The 19,160-nt window shown below is 35.4% G+C and overlaps 4 protein-coding genes and 1 pseudogene across 5 annotated transcripts; 4 read left to right on the top strand and 1 right to left on the bottom strand.

The window, feature by feature from the left end:
* The first annotated feature begins 148 nt into the window (after positions 1 to 148).
* On the top strand, positions 149 to 3,305 carry LOC108840816 (O-fucosyltransferase 1). Of its 2 annotated transcripts, XM_018613638.2 has the most exons (9): positions 149 to 276; positions 410 to 569; positions 777 to 855; positions 972 to 1,042; positions 1,139 to 1,227; positions 1,506 to 1,629; positions 1,712 to 1,995; positions 2,174 to 2,303; positions 2,473 to 3,305. In XM_018613638.2, exons 1-9 carry the CDS (start codon positions 269 to 271, stop codon positions 3,085 to 3,087), a joined length of 1,560 nt encoding a protein of 519 aa, XP_018469140.1. In that variant the 5' UTR covers positions 149 to 268; the 3' UTR covers positions 3,088 to 3,305. The 2 variants fall into 2 exon arrangements, with proteins under 2 accessions (XP_018469140.1, XP_056860107.1); XM_057004127.1 differs by lacking the exons at positions 149 to 276; positions 410 to 569 and having other exon boundaries at positions 828 to 881.
* A 53-nt stretch (positions 3,306 to 3,358) lies between these two features.
* Positions 3,359 to 6,813, bottom strand: LOC108853138 (uncharacterized). The gene is made up of 13 exons (XM_018626596.2): positions 6,581 to 6,813; positions 6,342 to 6,453; positions 6,121 to 6,203; positions 5,962 to 6,027; positions 5,477 to 5,577; positions 5,231 to 5,349; positions 4,916 to 4,956; positions 4,737 to 4,825; positions 4,498 to 4,657; positions 4,310 to 4,426; positions 4,010 to 4,054; positions 3,783 to 3,914; positions 3,359 to 3,689 (listed from the first exon to the last, which is right to left on the bottom strand). The coding sequence occupies exons 1-13, from the start codon at positions 6,725 to 6,727 to the stop codon at positions 3,555 to 3,557; spliced, it is 1,347 nt and encodes a 448-aa protein (XP_018482098.1). The 5' UTR covers positions 6,728 to 6,813; the 3' UTR covers positions 3,359 to 3,554.
* A 594-nt stretch (positions 6,814 to 7,407) lies between these two features.
* Positions 7,408 to 8,693, top strand: LOC108842652 (ethylene-responsive transcription factor RAP2-2-like; annotated as a pseudogene).
* A 2,422-nt stretch (positions 8,694 to 11,115) lies between these two features.
* LOC108859457 (myosin-binding protein 3) lies at positions 11,116 to 12,882 on the top strand. Its single transcript, XM_018633363.2, has 3 exons — positions 11,116 to 11,658; positions 11,802 to 12,724; positions 12,820 to 12,882. The coding sequence occupies exons 1-3, from the start codon at positions 11,457 to 11,459 to the stop codon at positions 12,880 to 12,882; spliced, it is 1,188 nt and encodes a 395-aa protein (XP_018488865.1). The 5' UTR covers positions 11,116 to 11,456.
* Positions 12,883 to 15,575: 2,693 nt separating this feature from the next.
* Positions 15,576 to 18,304, top strand: LOC108854928 (high mobility group B protein 15). The gene is made up of 6 exons (XM_018628609.2): positions 15,576 to 15,674; positions 16,534 to 16,700; positions 16,823 to 16,901; positions 16,989 to 17,145; positions 17,220 to 17,345; positions 17,426 to 18,304. The coding sequence occupies exons 2-6, from the start codon at positions 16,546 to 16,548 to the stop codon at positions 18,169 to 18,171; spliced, it is 1,263 nt and encodes a 420-aa protein (XP_018484111.2). The 5' UTR covers positions 15,576 to 15,674; positions 16,534 to 16,545; the 3' UTR covers positions 18,172 to 18,304.
* The last annotated feature ends 856 nt before the right edge of the window (positions 18,305 to 19,160 follow it).

Here is a 19,160-nt window from a genome sequence, read left to right as displayed (position 1 = left end):
TTTATAAAATTACTAAACGAATCAATATTAATTTGAAATTAGTAAAGGCAAGCCTGGTTCTATAACAATCAACCGGCCGGTTTGATCCGGAAAATCGATTTCGGTTTGATACGGGACTGTAATTAATTCACTCTTCGATTAACGAAAAATCTACATCTCGCTCTCTAGTGAGAACGAAAGACTTCAGCGGAGAGATTTAACAGAAAAGAGTGGCGCAAATTCTCAGATCACCGGAGAAGATCTTGTTCTCTTCCTCATTTCAAACGCGATGCGAAGGTAGATACAACTAGAATGTTCCTTCTCTTTCACTTTTCTGAGAAAATTATTTGGTTTCTCGAGAAATTTCTGGTTTCTGAGATGCGATTTTCGTATCGGTTTGGATCGGTGCTGATTTTGAGTGATGCTGCAGGTTAGGGCACCACCGGATTCATGGGAAGACGGGAGGAGTTGGAACAAAGGGGATGGTGGCGAAGCTATCTATCGGAGTCATAGTTCTACTGATCTGTACTCTCTCGCTGCTTTTCTCGTTTAACATCGGTGGTAGTCCCGAGCCGAGCCGTCCATCTAACGTTAGTTCACTCTTTAGTATGTATTTGTGAGTAGTGAAGTGACTTGTAGCTGTAGATATCAGATCTTCTGTTTGATCGGCCATGATATGCGAGACGTGAAATGAAGATGGGAGCCAAAGATCTAAATCTAGTCTCCTGCTTTGATATATGAGAGTTTTAGTCAGTCTTTTGTCGATTTGTGATGGATTGTATATGATATTTGAGCAGATAAATGTGGAGGAGCTTTGGGAGAGTGCTGATTCTGGTGGTTGGAGACCATCTTCTGCTCCACGATCTGACTGGCCTCGTATGTTCATCTCATGTTTTTGAGCTGTAACGATTTAACTTGTTGCTGATCTCAGAAGTTTTAGGGCGTTCCAAACTTGTAATGATGATAAGATATCTTTTGATTACCTTTTGCAGCTCCGACGAAGGAGACAAATGGCTATCTTCGTGTTCGATGTAATGGTGGTTTGAATCAGCAACGTAGTGCGGTAGGTGTTCAAACTTTAATTATATAGTGGAGTTGAGCTAGCTTCAACCCCCCCCCCCCCTTAATGGCTAATATTGACATGTGGATGTTGTTGCAGATATGTAATGCAGTACTTGCTGCCCGGATCATGAATGCTACACTTGTGTTACCCGAATTAGATGCAAACTCGTTTTGGCATGATGACAGGTACGTTGCTACCTTTAGAAAACTATTGCGTAGCAGTAATATTAGAAAATAAGGGACTCTCTGTAAAATAAAATAGTTGATTAACACTGGCTACCTGTGTGAAGCTAATGCAATTTGTAGGCTTTTCTAAGTATCAGCAGATAGATAAGTTATAAGCGGGTTTAATCACCTTATGTGAAGGATATGAGATGTTGATATGCTCAGAAGAGCAAATGCTATTGCATAAATTATTTGAGTATATATCTTCGTTCACTAATATATGATTTTATTACCCGCAGTGGTTTCCAAGGTATATATGATGTTGAACATTTTATTGAAACCCTGAAGTATGATGTTAAGATTGTGGGAAAGATCCCCGATGTTCACAAAAATGGGAAAACCAAGAAGATAAAAGCGTTTCAGGTACAAACATAAAGGAACGTTTTGTTTCCATATAACTTAAAGTCTGGAAATACATGTGTGTTCATATTTTTCTTCGAAACAGATTCGTCCTCCTAGAGATGCTCCTATTGATTGGTACCTGACAACTGCTCTAAAGGCAATGAAAGAACATAGTGCTATCTATCTTACACCTTTTTCACATCGGTTGGCCGAGGAGATTGATAATCCTGAATACCAACGGTTAAGGTGCAGAGTGAACTACCATGCTTTGAGATTCAAGCCACACATCATGAAGTTGAGTGAATCAATTGTTGACAAACTCCGGTCGCAGGGCCACTTCATGTCCATTCATCTTCGTTTCGAAATGGATATGTTGGCATTTGCAGGGTAATACTCTTTTGCCAAAAAAAAAAGTCCTTCAACCATCAGCTGTAGTTTCATTTCTATTAAGTAATTTATATAGCAAAGCTGGTTCTTGTTGAAGCGTCTTTCAAAACAAGTTGGTTGCCTTTGTATCATCATCTTGCATACATCAAGCCATATGGTTCATTGTCTATTTCTGCAGGTGCTTTGACATATTTAACCCTGAGGAACAGAAGATACTTAGGAAGTACCGTAAAGAAAACTTTGCAGAGAAAAGGCTTATCTACAACGAAAGAAGGGCCATTGGGAAGTGTCCACTGACCCCTGAGGAGGTAGTTCCTTTTACTCTTTATCCCCATCATTTTCATGTTGAGCAAATCCACAGATAGATAACTTTTAATCTAGATAGTAATAGAGGGATCATAATTGCTGGTACTACTGTGTTATTGTTGTAAGCTTTAGAAATGCAACATGGCATTTTGGTTGATCCTTGTGGTGCAGGTAGGTCTTATATTACGAGCAATGAGATTCGACAACTCCACAAGGATATACTTAGCAGCTGGTGAACTTTTTGGCGGGGAAAGGTTCATGAAGCCGTTTCGAACCTTATTCCCACGGCTTGACAACCATAGCTCGGTGGACCCCTCTGAGGAGCTGTCAGCAAAATCGCAAGGATTAATAGGATCAGCTGTGGATTACATGGTTTGTCTCCTGTCCGACATTTTCATGCCAACATATGATGGACCGAGCAACTTCGCCAACAATCTCTTAGGTCATCGCCTCTACTACGGTTTCCGCACCACAATCAGACCGGACAGAAAAGCTTTAGCTCCAATATTCATAGCTAGAGAGAAAGGCAAAACCGCTGGGTTCGAAGAAGCAGTGAGACGAGTAATGCTGAAAACAAACTTTGGAGGGCCTCACAAACGCATATCACCTGAGTCGTTTTATACAAACTCATGGCCTGATTGTTTCTGTCAGATGAATCCGAAGAAGTCCAGTGACAAATGCCCGCCGGATAACGTTGTAGAGATTCTTGAAAGTCGGTTAGAGAGTGTCGGAGATCCAGATTCAACTTCTCAGACAAATTCCACGGTCACTGGGTTAGAACGGTAAGGAATCCTTTGATATGTTCAAACAAAGGAGAGCAGAAGAAGAGAGCGGTCTCGCGACATTGGTCATACAGTTCAGATGGCTCAACATATCCCTTTGTCTTTCTGTCATATATATTTTCTCTTTATGAAGCGTAGATTTAAATGTTCTTTCAAAGTTTGTAACAAAATCTAAGAGAAGTGATGAGATTCAACAAATATAGTAATGTTTATTTCGTTTAAGATCTTAAACCGTCTTGGCCATCTCAGACATAAAATCTCTTTGGTTCCCAGTTTCAAGTTCGTGTACATTTTCATTGCACAGATGGAATCTTGATTGAACTTAATATAAAATTATTAGGAAGAAGAGAAACAAGAACTTTTTTGAAAAATCTTCATTTGTATTCTCTGTCTCCTTTACCCAAAGGATTAAAGTTTTCGTTTTTTTTTCGGCAAAAAATCTGTCGTCTATGAGCTGATGGTCCTTTTTGCTTACTTAGTGTTGTGTGTTGGGACACTAAGATAGAACTTAGTGTTCTTGAAGTCATCTAGTAACGGGTTGTATCCGTCCTTTGTCCTCGTCTTTGAAGGTAAACCAAACTCATCCATGAACGCTGATGTATCCAGCTATATGCCAACAAAATAGAAGACAGGTTATTGAAAGCTCTCAGAAATATGCTCTCTTTGTTGTAATGTTTTTGAGGAGGATCTTTGTCTTACAGTGAGAGTTCGCCTTTTCCTTCCTTTTTTCGATGGTGTCCCGTCTTTCTCCGTCTTCCTCCACCCAGAACAGTAATGATCCATTCGTTCCAAAAGCCAGAAATCGGTTGGGAAAAATATATCAGCATCACCCTGCAAGATCGATCATCCAAGTTAAATATGAACTGTGACGTTTTCAAATGAGGCTAGAAATTTTAGACAACGAGTCAATTTGCAATGGAGATTACCTTTGCGTCTAGATAGCTACTGTAATCTGAGCTACTTCCATCTTTCTGCAAATACATACACACATTGTTAAACGAGATCATAATTATACTTCAAGGGTGAAAACCATTCACATGTATTCTTGAACCGAGTCTGATATAAGCAATGGAGAAAGACACTATCTTATGTTGAAACCAAATTCTTGATTCAAACAATGACGTGTACACATAACTTTGGGCATATATAGTTTAGTGAGTAAACAGTCTACAGATGCTGAGAAATGTGTCACTGCATAGTCAGAAGGAAAAAAAAAAAGAATCGACCTTTGTTGAAACCAATGGGGCTCTTTCACCAGGAACTTTCACGTCAGGCAAGAAGCTAAAGTCCGAAGCGATTAGAGACATCTTTGGTAGCTTTTCATGTAAAACCTCCAGCAGTTTCTGTAATTTCCATAATTAGAAACAGAGCAACGCAGTACCTGCTTTAATATAGACACCATTTTTTAGCTTACCAAACAACCTGTTGGAAGCCAACAACGTCTAGGTTTGGGAAACAGTTTAGACCAGATTTCTTTTGGTTTTGAAACCGGAGGAGCTTCGTGTTCAACAATTTCAATGCAGCGCTTGATCAGTGGATCCTCTAAAGGCTTGTATAGCTCAGAGAGTGATTCGCTGCAATTTATAAGGGACCGGGATCAATAGAGGCATAAATGTAACACTTCATTAGAACCAAAACAAGTATTCTCAGCACCTATCCCGTTTATTTTCAACCAAGACTTCCATCCATGGGGAAAGTTGGCTTTGGGAATAGACAAGGTCATGTGGGAGATTATCTAGCACCTGCAATGGCACAAGTTTATACAAACATTAGACGTGGATTCTTCTTCAGGACAACCTATCAAAGAGAGCAACAACAGCTTAATTGTGTACCTCGAGCATTATCACCCAGCATGGTTGTTGCTCCACATTCCCTGTTTCAAAAATTTACTCTATAAGCACAGATGGATAACTTCACCGTTACTAAGGTGGGCTAGCTTAGAAACAACTCGCTAAGCTTTCAGCATAGCCTCATCCGACTAGCGATATCTCTGACTAGATCAAGTTTTTAAGAAAGTACATAACAAAGTCTTATGAACAACTCGCTAAGTTTAACATTTTCAACCATAAACTAGTTCCGGCAAAGCCACGGAACAAAAAAGAAAATGATATAGAATCTGCATCACCATTGAAAAGAAAGAAACTCACTCCATCCAGATAGGTCAGATGCATCACGACACTCAACTCGGAACTTTGATAAATGACTTCCAACTTGCGCAACAGTTTCCTTTTGAATCTTAGCCAGTGAAGGACTGATCTCTACAGATCTGAAAATAAAATAAAATAAGCATGAAGTTAATATAATTGCAGCATGTTCCATAACTGGTTAATTCCAGCCAAAAGATGATTGTGTATAATTCAAGCTTAGCTAGAGGAAAAATGGGGGATACGTACGTGTAGGTCATGTTATTGTAGATTCTCTCAGGAGCATTCAACATTATGTAGTCCAATATACCCTTCGCACAGGTGCCCGATCCACCACCGATTTCATATATCTAAGCAAATGTTTCAAGGGTTATCGATATACAGAAGAATCAGTGCAAATGTAGACTCACAAACCGGGATGAAAATCTTCAACATCTTAAACAGAAAATCAAATGGCTTTACTATCTATTTACCATTCAAGTGTGTGTTCCAATGATTCTAAACTACTCTTATCCGTTTTTTTAGGTAAACCATGGTTTCTCTCTTCCAAGTTTTCAAAGCATGAACAACTGAACAGGGTAAGGGCTAAGGGTATCACTGAATAGTTCCAATATATAGGCTGGTAGGTAAAGATATCTCAGGATTCAATACAACTACAGAGAGGATATTTCATGTTTGGTATTGTCCTGAGATTAAATAAAGTAGTGAGACGTAGAAGATGACAGAAGTCGAACCTTCAATGGAACTGAGAGATTAGTGGTTCGCAGGATAGCTTCTGCAATCCCATGAGCATACCAAGGCTGCAAGAGAGGATTGAAATCATAAAAAAAAAATGGGATATACTTACGAACAAGTGAAAGCTATTCCAAGTAAAGATCAAAAGACAAATTTACCTTGAAGAGCTCCACAGGAGTAAACCAAGAAATGTCACTCTGCTTGTAAACTTTCTCCAATAGTTTCATGTACGCCTTCCTCCCTATTTATACAAAGAAGAAACTAGTCAACAACAGTGCTACAATAAAGACCCCATCCTGAAGGACTACAACTAATATATCTATACTTCCAAGAAATGATAAGTTAATCCGACTTAAGTATCAAACACTTAGCTTTTTACCTTCAAGCTGGTTGAACTTAATGCTTCTCTCAAGAACCCCAACGGATTGTGATCGCTGAGAGAAGTATCCGTGTTCTGCGTCATACAATGCTCTGTGTATGAAATCTCTAACCTTGATTCCGTTTCAACAAAACAGTTAGTTAGTCCCCCAATTGAAAAATGAAATCTGAGTATCGTAACTAACTCAACCAATCAAGGGCCTCCCATCTGAATACTAGGATGCGAGGGAACAAACTCACGAGAACTGGTTCATCGCCTATGAGCTTCTGAGTCGAGAAGAACGCAGCTCGAACCGATCCAATGCGTGGCAGCTCGAAGCGATCAACAATTCTACTTGATAGCGATTGTGAAAGCTTCCGAGAAGTGATCAATCGAACGAGAGCCATGAACACTCGCCCTCACTCTCTCTCTCACCTTCCCGTTCGCTACAAATGGCTTAATCGAATCGATATGCTGCGAGATTCAAGTGAGGAACTCACCGGTTCAGGTTTCTTCTCAGAGGTTTAGGGTTTAGTTACGGTTCTGTTCTTAAAAATTCTTAAAACCGTATCTCTTTTTTTTCTATTAACCAGCTATACAATACCAAACCGGATGGTTTACTAAGAGGAGTAGTTCGTGAACTTTACCTTTATACAAGCAGAGTGATAAAGTGAACGTCAATACTTAAATACATTTTTTGCTTATCTTTATATATAAATTACAGTTTCTATCCCTCCCGTGATGCCAGCTCAGATTCCATGTCACAAATAGGAGCTCTCCTGTGCTGCCACGTCATAAACGCACCGTTTCACTTAAAGGGGTATTTTCTCGAGATGGACTTCGCTTGGGCTTCTACACTCGGTACTCAACTGCTCTTCGACATGAGGCCCATCGACACCTTCCTCTGTGAAACCTAATCAACGATCTTCTTCGTATTCTTCATCTCTTCTCGATCGGCGCAACGATTGTTGAGATTCCGTAACGGTGATTGTGTCTTAAATAGTCTTTAATCCTCATCCCACTACGAATCAACCTCTTGCATCGTTCGTCTGCCAGATCATGTATAAATACGCTTTTCTAATCTCACATTGGTAAAATCTGTGGTCGTTCGTTCGACTGCAAAGACGAATTCGATGTGGATGATTGTGAGGAGGATGATGTCTTCGCCGATGTTAAGCCCTTTGTTTTCACCGCATGTACAACCAAGCCCGTAGCTTCTTCCCCTCCCACTGGTATTGATTCAAATCTCAAATCTTTTGAATTAGGGGTTTGTGTTTTTATGCGTAAAATGTTTAAAGTTCAAATTTTCTTTTTGTTTCGTCTCAGTAGGAAAGATGATTGATTTGTTATAGGTTCATCTCCGTATTTTTTTTGCTCAATAGACAAAAGTTAATATTTGAATTGCTTTTGAAGGTTTCTGGGGAAAGAGACGAGAGATATAGCCTTTCTAGCTTTCTTATGTTACATGATCACTGGACTTTGTTTGTTTCTAGACATGTTGAGAGTTTGTCAAATAGTAAAAGGGTTTGACTTTTCTGTTTTTATGTGTGATCGTTTTATAAGTTCTTGAAATGAGTTAGATCTTCTGGATATTGTTTTTCAGCGTCAATTATTGTTAAAATATGTGGAAACGGTTGATATTGTTGGTTTTGTTACCACGTTGTTGTTGGTGAAGAGATGATGCAGTTTTGTTTGTGTGTGTATTCGACCGTGCTTTATGAGTTATCATTGATTGATATTGTGTGTGAATGACTTCATTAGGTCCAGTTTCTGGCAAGAAAACCATATAGTCTGGTGGACAAGCTGAGAAGTCCACTAAGAGAAAGAGGAAGAATCAGTACAGGGGGGATTAGGCAGCGTCCTTGGGGAAAATGGACCGCTGCGATCTGTGATCCGAGAAAAGGCTCCTGAGAATGGTTTGGAACATTCGACACCGCCGAGGAAGCAGCAAGAGCTTACGATGCAGCTGAACGCAAGATCTGTGGCAATAAAGCAAAAGTGAACTTATCAGAGGAGATGGTCCCTAGCGTCTCCCAAAAATGCCCTGCTGGTAAGACCAGTAATCTGAAGAAGCCGGTGGCTAAACAAAACCAAAGTCCAGCTTTGGTTCAGCAGCCAACACATGTGAGTCAGTACTGCAACAACTCCTTTAGTGATGTGAGTTTCATGGAAGCGAAACCTCAGATGTACAATGATCAGTTCTTTGATGTTGGAGGTAACATTGGATACCAGTATTTCAGTTCTGACCAGGGCAGTAACTCATTGTACTGCTATGAGTTTGGGTGGAGTGACCACGGCCCAAAGACACCTGAGATCTCTTCAAGTATTCATTATGTTTCATGTATACACGCTATGATTAATAAATTTTACTAAATATTTTTGAGTTTTCTTTTATGAGTAATCTTCTCAAAAGAGGCACAAAAAATGATTCGACCATATGATTTAAGAGCTTTTTTTTCTTTGAAATGCAAGAGCTTTTGCACATATACGATCTCGGGCAGAATCTAATATGAGTACAAAAGATAAATCAAGCTGAGCTTTACGAGATAGTTTGGGATAAGCAGATGAAGAAGATTTTGGAGTTTTATACGGTAATAATAATGATGATGAAGACGTTAGAAAGAAGTACACGTAAAGATTTGAGGAATAAACTTTAAAAAACTAGAAAAATTGTGGGCACATATTAGTTCAAGTTTCTTAATTTACAACATAAAAAAAACTAAAAAAAAATATAAAACAGAGAAGAATTACGCAGACATAAAAATAAAAAGTAATTGAAAATATTGTTAACACGAAATGTAAGGTCACTGTATCCAATAAAAATATAAAATATTATGTACACAAATAAAAATTAAAACCATAATTTTAATATTGATATAAAAATAAAATTTGTTTTTGCATAGTTTAACAAAGACACAATATAAAATAGTCTGACAATAAACAAAGAAATCATAAGTGGAACAAAATAATTTATACTAAATAAGCTAAAATATCTATATCGACATAAGCAAAAATATAATACTTCATTAATAATTACAAGAACTATTTTTTTTCACAACAAAGAAACTATTCTACTCACAAGAACTATTTCAAAAAGCTTATTCAACAGTACAAAACTAATGTTAACTATTAACAACAGACGAGTTCAACGGAAAAAATGATGACAATTTAAATTCCTTCAATAAAAAAATCTTAAATTTCATTTACTTATCAACGTATAACAAAACTCAAACAATATATCAAACTCACATGCATGCCTCCCTCCCTCTAACCAATGTAAGACCGTGAAACAATGAAACATATGAACAAGCAATGATTTTTTTTTGAACACAGAACAAGCAATGTTTATTATATGTATACTTTAGCTTCAAAATTATTTTTATGATTCACATCCCGCCCGTAGGGCGGGCCGACCTAGTTTATATTAAAATGTGGTATATATATGATAATGCTACGTTACATACTTTCACATTGAAATTATTTTTGATTTTAATGATCAATTAAGAACAATAATTTTAAAAATAGTTAAATAATTTGTCGTTTGTAAGGGGTAATTTCGGAATTTTGTCTTTATACACGTAGTGACAGAATCAACGTCAATACTTGCATGAATTTTTTACATATTAAAATGTTGCATATATATGCTAATGCTACACTACATACTTTCACATTGAATCTATTTTTGATTTCAGTAATCGATTAAAAACAATAATTAAAAAAAATAGTTAAATAAGTTGTGATTTGTAAGAGGTAGTTTGGGAACTTTGTCTTTATACACGCAGTGACAAAGTTAACGTCAATACTTGCATGCACATTTTTTGCATATTAAAATGTGACATATATAAATGCTAATGCTACACTACATACTTTCACATTGAATCTATTTTTGATTTCAATGATCGATTAAGAACAATAATTTTAAAATAGTTAAATAATTTGTGGTTTATAGGAGTAGTTTGGTAACTTTGTCTTTGTACACGCATCGACAGAGTTAACATCAATACTTGCATGCACTTTTTTGCATATTTATATTAAAATGTGGCATATATATGCTAATGCTACACTACATACTTTCACGTTGAATCTATTTTTGATTTCAATGATCGATTAAGAACAATAATTAAAAGAAATAGCTAAATAACTTGTGGTCTGTAAAGGTTAATTTGGAAATTTTGTCTTTATACATGCAGTGACATGATCAACGTCAATATTTTCATGCATTTTTGCATATTAACTGGGGCATATATATGCTAATGCTACACTACATATTTTCACGTTGAATCTATTTTGATTTCAATGATCGATTAAGAATAATTAAAAAAAAAAAGTAAAATGACTTGTGGTTTGTAAGAGGTAATTTGGGAACTTTTCCTTTGTCAACAGTGACATAATCAATGTCAATATTTGCATGTATTTTTTTGCATATTAAAATGTGGTATATATGCGCTAATGCTACACTACATACTTTTTCACTTGAATCTATTTTTGATTTTAATGATCGATTAAGAACAATAACTAAAAAATAGTTAAATAATTTGTGGTTTGCATTTGTTTGCTTTAATTGATTTTAGATTGTCAAAGTTCAAGCAGATGATCAACGTTTATGTTCCCCCACAGATTTTTCGGACACATGATTCGTCTGAACGTAACATTAGATTTGATCAACAGATACATTTTACGTATTAGACTCTTTGAAGCTACGGAAACTCTCATCTATTTACAATAATGCCGTGTCACGATTGGAGTTTAACTGGTCTCGTAGGCGCGTTTCTGAATCTCTCCGTAGCTTATTTGCTTCTCTGCACATCGCTTTTTATACACGTCGTGTTGAGATCTCTAGCGCTTCTAGGTTTCTCTCTTCCTAGATTCCACAACGGACGTTTCGGTGTTCCAAACACGTGCATTGAAGGGGATCTGGTGGCTTCTGCATCAGAAAGTATCTCATCCGTAGATAGATTGATCAAAAGCAAGATCCCTTTTGGTTCGATTACTAGTGATGATGATTCGAAACGTCTTCTTGAAACGAAGCTTGTGAGAAAGAACAGTGGTGATGTTAGTAATGCTAGGGTTAAGGACGAAACAGAGGAAGATGTGTCAAGAGAACAGAATGCGAAAGAACTCGGTGGATTTAACCTAATGACCGTTCAGGGCGTGAAAGGTAAGCGTTTTGTTACACGAAAATCAAGAAAAGGTCTTAAGAACCCTAGGAGATGCCGTGTGGATTACGGTAGTCTTGGATCGGTTTCTTCATCAGAAGCTTTTGACGAGACAGTAAAACATCCTGTAATGCAGCCTTATGATCATGTCTTTATCAGACGTTCCAATGATGACCTCAAAGGTGTTCTTCCTTATTATTATTTTTTTATATATACCCTATCAGGCTTATTCTTATATATCTTAAAGATGATCGATATATTAATCCAGTTTTTATAAAGACTATGTTCTTTTTGAATGTGTGTTAATGGGTTTGGTATGTAACAGATGATGATGTTAAGACAAAAGAGAGGATTGGTCTGTCTCAATGGCCGGTACTTAAAAAAACGGTATCACTTGATGAACAAGTAAAGTCCAGTTCATCATCAGCAAACCTATGTTTTGTTAGAAATGTAGAGGAAAAAACTGTGAATGAATTAGAGGAGGCACTAAAGCAAGAGCGAGCTGCTCGAGCAGCGGTTTGTGTTGAGCTAGATAAAGAGAGAAACGCAGCGGCATCAGCAGCCGATGAAGCCATGGCGATGATACATAGGCTGCAAGACGAGAAGGCAGCGGTAGAAATGGAAGCCATGCAGTTCCAGAGAATGGTCGAAGAGAGATCTACGTTCGATGCTGAAGAGATGGTCATACTTAAAGACATTTTGATACGTCGCGAGAGGGAAAAATATTTCTTGGAGAAAGAAGTCGAAGCTTATAGAGATCTGCTCATTGAGACAGAGGAATCTGAATGTTCTTTACCGAAAGAGAACCAAAAACAAGAACCTCCTCAAGAGAGAAGAGCATTTCTTGTTAAAGAACATGATGGGACGGTTCTTGACATGCCTTATAGAGAAGATAAGAATAGATATTTGTATACGTCGGATTCAGAAGTTGCGTACTCACGTGTGCGTGATGTTTACATGGTGAAGGAAGAGAAAGAGAACGCGGGAAAAAAGAAGGGTTCAGAAGAATCTTCTGTTAACAACGGTATCATTGTCTCGGGGATTGCTCGAAAGCTTCCTCCATTGTGTCGTCCACGCAAACAATCTTTAAGCTCTTCGGGTTCGAGAAGGAAGTCGATGTCTGCGGTTGATTACGAGAGGTTAAAGATTGAGAATGAAGTGGAACTGTTGAGAGAAAGATTAAAAGTTGTTCAAGAGGAAAGAAATGAGCTTACAAGACGAGCATCTTTGCCTCCTTTATCATCAAAGGTTAGTCGTCAAAAGAAGTTTCCAAAACTATATGTTCTTATTCATGTGTAATAGCTCTTTTTACTGATACTTTTGTTGTTTGTCGTGTCTTTTAGGTTAGGGTCACGACAAAGAACCGAGGTTTGAGAAGATCTTCCATGGACCTTCATTCTTCTTAAACTTTTTGGAGATATGTTTGTGTGTATAGTTCTGATCATTATGTGTTTGTATATCACTTTTATGGTAATACTGTAAGGCCATCTCCAACCACTACACTATTTTAGTGTTGAAACTACACCATTTTAATGTAGTTTTAGCACCAAATTTCTTTTTATCTCCAACCACAACACCAAATATCACACTAAAAAAAATATTCTCTATTATTATATTATTAAAAAAAAGATTCTCTTAACTATTTAATATTTTAATACTCATTATTCTTATAACATATACAAGTAACTATTTTTAATAAGAACAACATTAACAAATTTAAAACAATAATTATAATTATTGAATAATATTTTAGAAATACATATGAAATTAAAATAACAAAAACATACAAACGAAATTAAAATAACTAAAAACATACAAATGAGAATACATATGAAATTAAAACAACTAAAAACATACAAACGAAATTACATTGCATAAAAAATACGATACATCTTACTAATTATTAGAATTGCCATATTCGCCCCACAAATATTCGATTAGTGCATCTCGAAGTTCAAAATGAGCATCTCGGTCTTTGATTCTATTGTGCCGAGATAAGAACAAGTTCAAGGTGAAAACCAAATGTCACCAAATGATCAAGAAGATTATACCCCGTATTATAATTATCTTGATGGAGCTAATAATAATTTTCCGGGTTTTCAGATTATTATGTTAGTCAATCTAATGTTTTCCAGTTTTTTTTTTTTTGCAAATTTATGTATTTTTTTTAATTCTGCAAATCTATTTTCTTGTATGCACTTTTTATGTTTGGTTGGTGTTTATTTGGGTAATTTTATGTATTTTAAATGATTTTTATGTATTTTAATCCTATTTTAAATGTTTTATTAATTAATAATTTATATTAACTAAAATTTAGAAATCACATTAAGATTTATTAAAAAATAAATTTAATATCACATTACATATTAATGAATTTTATTTGCTATTTTGTAAAAGTAAATATAATGAATAAAGTTATGTAAACAATAAAAGAAAAAAAAAAAAAAAACTTATCCCGTCGCTACAGTACCCACACTATATTTAGTGTGATACTGTATCAAAAATGACGAAGACACTATAATGGCGTTGCATATAACGTCTTGTTGAAGATGAAAAGTGAAATTTTGACGGTAAAATGGCGTTATGCCATCTACGTTGGAGTTGCCCTAATACCATCAAAAATCATGGTTTGGTTGCTTTATGCCATCTTTTCAACTTTTCGATGTAAGACAAATCTTTTGAATATTCGAAAAAAATAGTGAATATAAAAAACCGTCTTTTAATTTTTAACTAAAAAAACTAAGAACCGATTCTTAAATAAGATATTTAAGAATAAATTATTAGTTTTTTAGTTAAAAGTAAAGAGATGATTTATATTTCAGTAAGAACACCACCCTAATAACTTCCATTAATCATGTTTTTATAACACCAAAAGCTAACATCTTTAACAGAACTAATAGTGCAGGTTGCTAAAAAAAAATACTAATAGTTACCCCTTTTTCCTAGCAATTAACACTATATACTAATAAATTTACATGATATCGTTCATACTGATAAGATCCATTTGGAAAAGGTAATATATATTATAAAATATTTTTTTCTAAGAATTTTTTTTGCTAATTTTTCCTTACAAAGCTGCATATCAATCCTATTAGTTAAGATTATATCTCATTTTTATTTTCCATTTATCATTTCTGTTTCATCCCTTAAAATTTGAATAAACATGTATTTAAAATGTATTTGAGGAGAATTTCTTATTATTATCTCCTTTTTGGATTATTAAGTTTCTATTTTATTTGATTTGATCAAATATGCACAAGTAATTTTTTTACCCACATTCATAGCATAAACTGAGAAACACACAAAATTTTAAATTCTTATTAGTCCTAACTTTTTAATAGACAATAGTTTATCGTGTTATTCTTAGCTAGATATGATTGAATCTGATCATCTAGTAAACGAAATAATGAAATGTGCCAAGTCAAACTTTGAATATCAAACCTTCTATATAAAACGATAAACAAAATGAACAAATATGATAAGAAAAGAGCAAATACAATATCAACTTTTATCATTGAACTAAAAAACACGTAACTAATTCACATAGCAACAAAACATTTATATATGATTGGGGAATTAATATATATTTTTGTCTTAATTTTAACTGGACTATAAATATTTGTATGAATGCATGCTTAGCAATAAAAAAATCTTTTAAATTTCAAGTTTAATAATGTAGTGGAAAAATTAAATTATTATTATTTTGTCGTTTTTAATTTAGAAAGAAGTTTTATCTATTTTTAAATTTGTGTACATTTTTCTTATTTGATTTTTAACTTTGAAACCAGTTAATAAATTTATAGTTTAATGATTTTACACCACTCAAAAATAACCGTTCAGAACAAAATTTAACAAATAATACAAATTATTATCGTTTCTTATAAAAATAGATTACGTTTAGTTTGAATAAAATTCAATCATACTATATTTACCACAAATACCAAATTTAATATTTGAAATCTGTTTTTGTGGTCAATCTTCAAGATCTAAAATTTAAATAAAAATAGAAAAGTATTTTTCCTTCCTGTAAATATATATAATTCTTCTCAATCTTATTTTCCCATATATAGTGCATTATTATTTCACATTGCTCAATTCTCTCTCACCCTATGGTAAATATATAAATTTGACCTATTATATAGCCTCCCCATCAGTTATTATCATCTCTTCATCTCTGGGTTCCTCATTTACACATCAAGTACGCGTCCCTTCATTATATTCTCTATTCATTGCTTCACCATTATAAACTTTTGATTTTTATGAATATTCAAGGTTAAATGGTCAGGAGATGTGAGATCTTTTTTTTTTTAATCATTTCAAGTCTTCTCTATACTAATTATTTAAATCTTTATTTTGTGGTCGGGTCTTTTTGCTGCTTCTTGTTCTTTATACCATCATCATTATTCATTGTTTGGTCATATAAACAGAAGAAGCAATGGCTCATTTGGAGAAAGTTGTTAGTTTTTCATAGATGCCTGTTAAGTATTTGTTGATATGCTTGTTCGTAGATTTTCTTGGTGTTTTTCGAAAATCTTTGGCAAAAAAAAAACAAGAAAATAAATTTCTTTTTCACAGACACAAAAAAAAAGAGATTGGGTGGCTAGATATGTCGTTGTTATTGAAACCTTAAAAGTGATGTTACTTTTCTAGCACAAGTCGTTTTACATTTAATGTCAACCTGTCTACTCAGTTTTTGTTCTGCATATAAGAAACATATAGAGGATGAGAATTCATGAAGGGGGGCTTTGCAGCTTTTTCCCTTAAAGCCCTTTTTTCTTGGACTTTGCAATCTGTTTCTTTACTTGTTGTTCCTTCACGTGTTTCGTCATTTGCATCTGTGTTGGATAATATTTTCAAACTGAACTGTTGTGTATCTTTGAGTTTCTGTTTTATGGACAACGGCTATATATACTTTGATGTGCAGAGCCTTTAAAGTCTCTGACTTTTGTTTCATTAATAAGTTATATAAAGTATAAATGCTGAAGAGGGTTTAGTGGTTGGTAAGGAGGGAGGATTGATCTTAAAAGTGCTTACCTTTTTCTTTTTTTGAATTTTAGGTGTGTTAAGGAATGATGGCATCAAGCTCTTGTCTTAAGCAAGAATCAGTTCCAATGAACAATACTCACATTACCCCTGAAGCAACATATGAAGCTGTGGTCGCAGACCCAAAGCTCTTCATGGCTACGTTGGAAAGGCTTCACGCTCGCTTGGGAACTAAGTTCATGTGAGTTTCTTTTTTGCTTCCTTTGTGACTGATGATAAACTCATGCCTTATGTCTTAAAATTGAACTGCAAAAGTTTCATGTTTACTAATGCATGAGAATATTCTGTCTTTTACTAATGTAGGGTTCCAATCATAGGAGGGAAAGATTTGGACTTGCACAAGCTTTTCGTTGAGGTAACCACTCGTGGTGGTATCAGCAAGGTATGTTATTTCAAATTATACTTAAACCCTAGGGCTATATTCATTGATTGACCTTTTGAATCATTTTTACTTTGTTTGAATTTGCAGATAGTTAATGAAAGGAGATGGAAAGAAGTAACTGCTACGTTTGTGTTTCCTCCAACAGCAACAAACGCATCATTTGTCTTGCGCAAATACTACTTCTCCCTTCTTAACAATTATGAGCAAGTCTACTACTTTAGATCTAATGTTCAGACTCTATCAGGTTACTACCAAAAATCAAATCTTGATCAGAACATTAATTCTTATGTTTGTGTTAACATTATATTCTTTCTGTAGACTCTATTCAGAACCCATCCACTGGACCAGGACTTGTGCAGGGAACCACAAGACCTCCACAAGAACTTCTAGCTTTAACCTGTGCACCACAACCAAGGATGGACTCTAGTCATCATCTCCTTGGAGGTCTCAACATTTTTTTTTGTCTTTATGATTGGAATAACTGAGAAACTTTGACTTAACAAAAGTGTTGTTTATTGTTTCAGGACCACCTTCAAATGGTCCAATTGTGAATGGAGTGATTGATGGCAAATTTGAAGACGGTTATCTTGTAACTGTAAAGATAGGAACAGAGGAGCTCAAAGGAGTTCTCTATGAGCTGGTTCCACAACAGAGTCACGGTGGTATCCCCAACAACAATGCCAATCCTCAGGGGATTACTGGAGGAGTGACGAAGCGCCGCAGGAGAAGAAAGAAGTCAGAGATCAAAAGACGTGACCCTGCTCATCCTAAACCCAACAGGAGCGGTTACAACTTCTTTTTCGCTGAGCAGCACGCGAGGCTGAAGCCGCTGCATCCTGGTAAGGATAGGGAGATCAGCAGGATGATCGGTGAGCTCTGGAACAAGCTCAACGAACAAGAGAGATCGGTTTACCAAGGGAAGGCGATGGAGGACAAAGAGAGGTACCGAGCTGAAATGGAAGAGTACAGAGAGAAGCTTAGGACAGGACAGCTGATAAGTAACGCTGTTCCGCTGCAGCAGAGGCTTCCGGAGCAGAACGTAGACGTGGCTGAAGCTGATCTTCCAATGGGAGAAGTGGAAGAAGAAGATGATGATGAAGATGGTGATTCAAGCGGTTCAGGGGGAAGTCATCCTTCTGATCCTGAATTGGAGGAGCCATCTGAGAATCCTTTAGGTCTAAACCTAAACGCTGATCAGACTGAGATGGTGGTGGTGGCTCCCAAGGAGACAACCGGCGATGCTGTGATGGTGGCTGTTGAGCAGAACTGAAGATTCTTCTCTTTGTTTAATTTTCCAGTTGCAATTTTTTTCTTATTATACAGCCACAGGTAAGGAGAGTAGTGAGAGAGAGAGGATAGGGTTTCAGATAGGTTACTTGTGGCATTAGACAATCTCTTTTGGTGTTGGTACTTTTTTTTTTTCTCTTTTTCAGTTAGATTTCTTTGGCAGCAATGCACAAGACAAGGGTTGTCTTGTTTTGTTGCATGAGAGCTTCTTTCACAGAGTTACCAGTTTGAAGGATTTCATTATTTTCAATTTCAACTTTTATGGATATTAGTTGTCTCATCGCTTTTTAAAATTGTGATCTGGTAAAACAACATTGTCTAGATTCTAGGTTAAATATTTAAGTTAGAGATGGTTAGTTTTAGGTTTTCTATATAGACTATTTCAATTAATCTATTAATAATAGGAATCTCAACTAATGTTAAAGATTGGTATCTTTTCAGTTTAGACCTTTAATATATTCTCAAGAGATATAAAAATAATGAAATATTGTGTCTTTTCATTTTAGATGTTGCATTAGTTTTTTAAAAGGTTATCAATCTAATCTATTAATTTATGGATTATCTACTATTTGAAGTTCTCATCTAAATTTTGGACTCTTTCATAGTTGTTGCTAGAATATATCATGCTTCCTATACAATGCAACCTACCAACTTAAATTAAACCAAATATTAACCAACATAGATTAGTTAAACCTAACCAGTAACACTTTTATAATATTTTTGGTTAATCTCTTAATATAATTAGATCATATAAAACTGAACCACTCTTAAATCAACGAGTTCCATATCATTCCAGACATAAAGAGAAAAAATATTCGACTCATTTACAACGTAAGCATACAAAGACCGTGTATGCTTATGCTCATTGATCTTCCAAAAACCATATAATTGTGGCATACACCAACATAGGCTCATGTTCGTATCACTAACTTTACTTCCATATATTTACTCTTCACCTACATCATATCACAA

This window comes from Raphanus sativus, chromosome 1, assembly GCF_000801105.2.
Source record: "Raphanus sativus cultivar WK10039 chromosome 1, ASM80110v3, whole genome shotgun sequence".
NCBI lineage: Eukaryota > Viridiplantae > Streptophyta > Magnoliopsida > Brassicales > Brassicaceae > Raphanus > Raphanus sativus.
Note: the sequence above shows the minus strand (reverse complement) of the source record. Positions and strands in the feature narration are given on the sequence as shown.